This window comes from Oncorhynchus clarkii, unplaced genomic scaffold (assembly GCF_045791955.1).
Source record: "Oncorhynchus clarkii lewisi isolate Uvic-CL-2024 unplaced genomic scaffold, UVic_Ocla_1.0 unplaced_contig_6271_pilon_pilon, whole genome shotgun sequence".
NCBI classification, from domain to species: domain Eukaryota; kingdom Metazoa; phylum Chordata; class Actinopteri; order Salmoniformes; family Salmonidae; genus Oncorhynchus; species Oncorhynchus clarkii.
Window position 1 is genome coordinate 295,001 of NW_027261145.1, and position 2,500 is coordinate 297,500.

The 2,500-nt window shown below is 51.5% G+C and overlaps 1 protein-coding gene across 1 annotated transcript in view; it reads left to right on the forward strand.

The window, feature by feature from the left end:
* Positions 1 to 2,500, forward strand: part of LOC139405248 (G patch domain and ankyrin repeat-containing protein 1-like) — a 9,650-nt gene that overhangs the window by 6,904 nt on the left and 246 nt on the right. Inside the window, exon 5 of the mRNA XM_071147688.1 lies at positions 2,192 to 2,500. This exon is cut by the window's right edge and continues 246 nt beyond it. Coding sequence (XP_071003789.1) covers positions 2,192 to 2,500 — 309 coding nt within the window. The remainder of the gene's footprint in view (positions 1 to 2,191) is intronic.

Below are 2,500 nucleotides of genomic sequence, written 5' to 3' on the forward strand. Positions count from 1 at the left end.
ACTGACTGACCACAGGTTAGTGACTGACTGACCACAGGTTAGTGACTGACTGACCACAGGTTAGTGACTGACTGACCACAGGTTAGTGACTGACTGACCACAGGTTAGTGACTGACTGACTGACCACAGGTTAGTGACTGACTGACTGACCACAGGTTAGTGACTGACTGACTGACTACAGGTTAGTGACTGACTGACTGACCACAGGTTAGTGACTGACTGACTGACCACAGGTTAGTGACTGACTGACTGACTGACCACAGGTTAGTGACTGACTGACTGACCACAGGTTAGTGACTGACTGACTGACCACAGGTTAGTGACTGACTGACTGACCACAGGTTAGTGACTGACTGACTGACCACAGGTTAGTGACTGACTGACTGACCACAGGTTAGTGACTGACTGACTGACCACAGGTTAGTGACTGACTGACTGACTGACCGACCACAGGTTAGTGACTGACTGACTGACTGACTGACTGACCACAGGTTGGTGACTGACTGACCACAGGTTAGTGACTGACTGACTGACCACAGGTTAGTGACTGACTGACTGACCACAGGTTAGTGACTGACTGACTGACCACAGGTTAGTGACTGACTGACCACAGGTTAGTGACTGACTGACTGACCACAGGTTAGTGACTGACTGACCACAGGTTAGTGACTGACTGACTGACCACAGGTTAGTGACTGACTGACCACAGGTTAGTGACTGACTGACTGACTGACTGACTGACCACAGGTTAGTGACTGACTGACCACAGGTTAGTGACTGACTGACCACAGGTTAGTGACTGACTGACCACAGGTTAGTGACTGACTGACTGACCACAGGTTAGTGACTGACTGACTGACTGACTGACTGACCACAGGTTAGTGACTGACTGACTGACCACAGGTTAGTGACTGACTGACTGACCACAGGTTAGTGACTGACTGACTGACTGACCGACCACAGGTTAGTGACTGACTGACCACAGGTTAGTGACTGACTGACTGACTGACTGACTGACCACAGGTTAGTCGACCAGACTGACGCAGTCACTTCATGTTAATGATCTAATCCACCAGGTGAATATAGACAATCCCTGACCTGGTCAGGTGTGGTGAATATAGACAATCCCTGACCTGGTCAGGTGTGGTGAATATAGACAATCCCTGACCTGATCAGGTGGTCAGGTGTGGTGAATATAGACAATCCCTGACCTGGTCAGGTGTGGTGAATATAGACAATCCCTGACCTGGTCAGGTGTGGTGAATATAGACAATCCCTGACCTGGTCAGGTGTGGTGAATATAGACAATCCCTGACCTGGTCAGATGGTCAGGTGTGGTGAATATAGACAATCCCTGACCTGATCAGGTGGTCAGGTGTGGTGAATATAGACAATCCCTGACCTGGTCAGGTGTGGTGAATATAGACAATCCCTGACCTGGTCAGGTGTGGTGAATATAGACAATCCCTGACCTGATCAGGTGGTCAGGTGTGGTGAATATAGACAATCCCTGACCTGGTCAGGTGTGGTGAATATAGACAATCCCTGACCCGGTCAGGTGTGGTGAATATAGACAATCCCTGACCTGATCAGATGGTCAGGTGTGGTGAATATAGACAATCCCTGACCTGGTCAGGTGTGGTGAATATAGACAATCCCTGACCTGGTCAGGTGTGGTGAATATAGACAATCCCTGACCTGGTCAGGTGTGGTGAATATAGACAATCCCTGACCTGATCAGATGGTCAGGTGTGGTGAATATAGACAATCCCTGACCTGATCAGGTGGTCAGGTGTGTTGAATATAGACAATCCCTGACCTGGTCAGGTGGTCAGGTGTGGTGAATATAGACAATCCCTGACCTGATCAGGTGTGGTGAATATAGACAATCCCTGACCTGATCAGGTGGTCAGGTGTGTTGAATATAGACAATCCCTGACCTGGTCAGGTGGTCAGGTGTGGTGAATATAGACAATCCCTGACCTGATCAGGTGTGGTGAATATAGACAATCCCTGACCTGGTCAGGTGGTCAGGTGTGGTGCCTAGTTGGAACACCGTCCCACCGACCTAGTGTAGAAATAAGACCTGTGATTGAAGGTTTGTTGTCAAGGAGATACTCATTTTTCTCCTCCCTTGTTGCTCCTCTCCCCCCACCCACCCCTCTCTCTCCCTCTGCCCCCTCCCCCCCAGTTCTCCCCCAGCGGTAGCAGCAGTCCAGACCCATCAGAACCAGTCCACCCAGAATCAGACCCAGTGGTGTCCAGTCTGCAGTGTCCACTACTCCTCTCCTCCAGAGACACACCTCTCCTCCACCCTCCACCTGTTCTCTCTCTCCCGCCCTGCCCCCCCTCCCCACTACTGCCTCCCCCCCTCCACCCCCGCCTACCAGATGATGCTGCGTTCCGGATGGACCCCTGGAGGGGGGCTGGGGCCCGAAGGGGAGGGTCATAAACAGCCGGTCCGGACCGTCCTGAAGAGGGACAATAGAGGCCTGGGGTA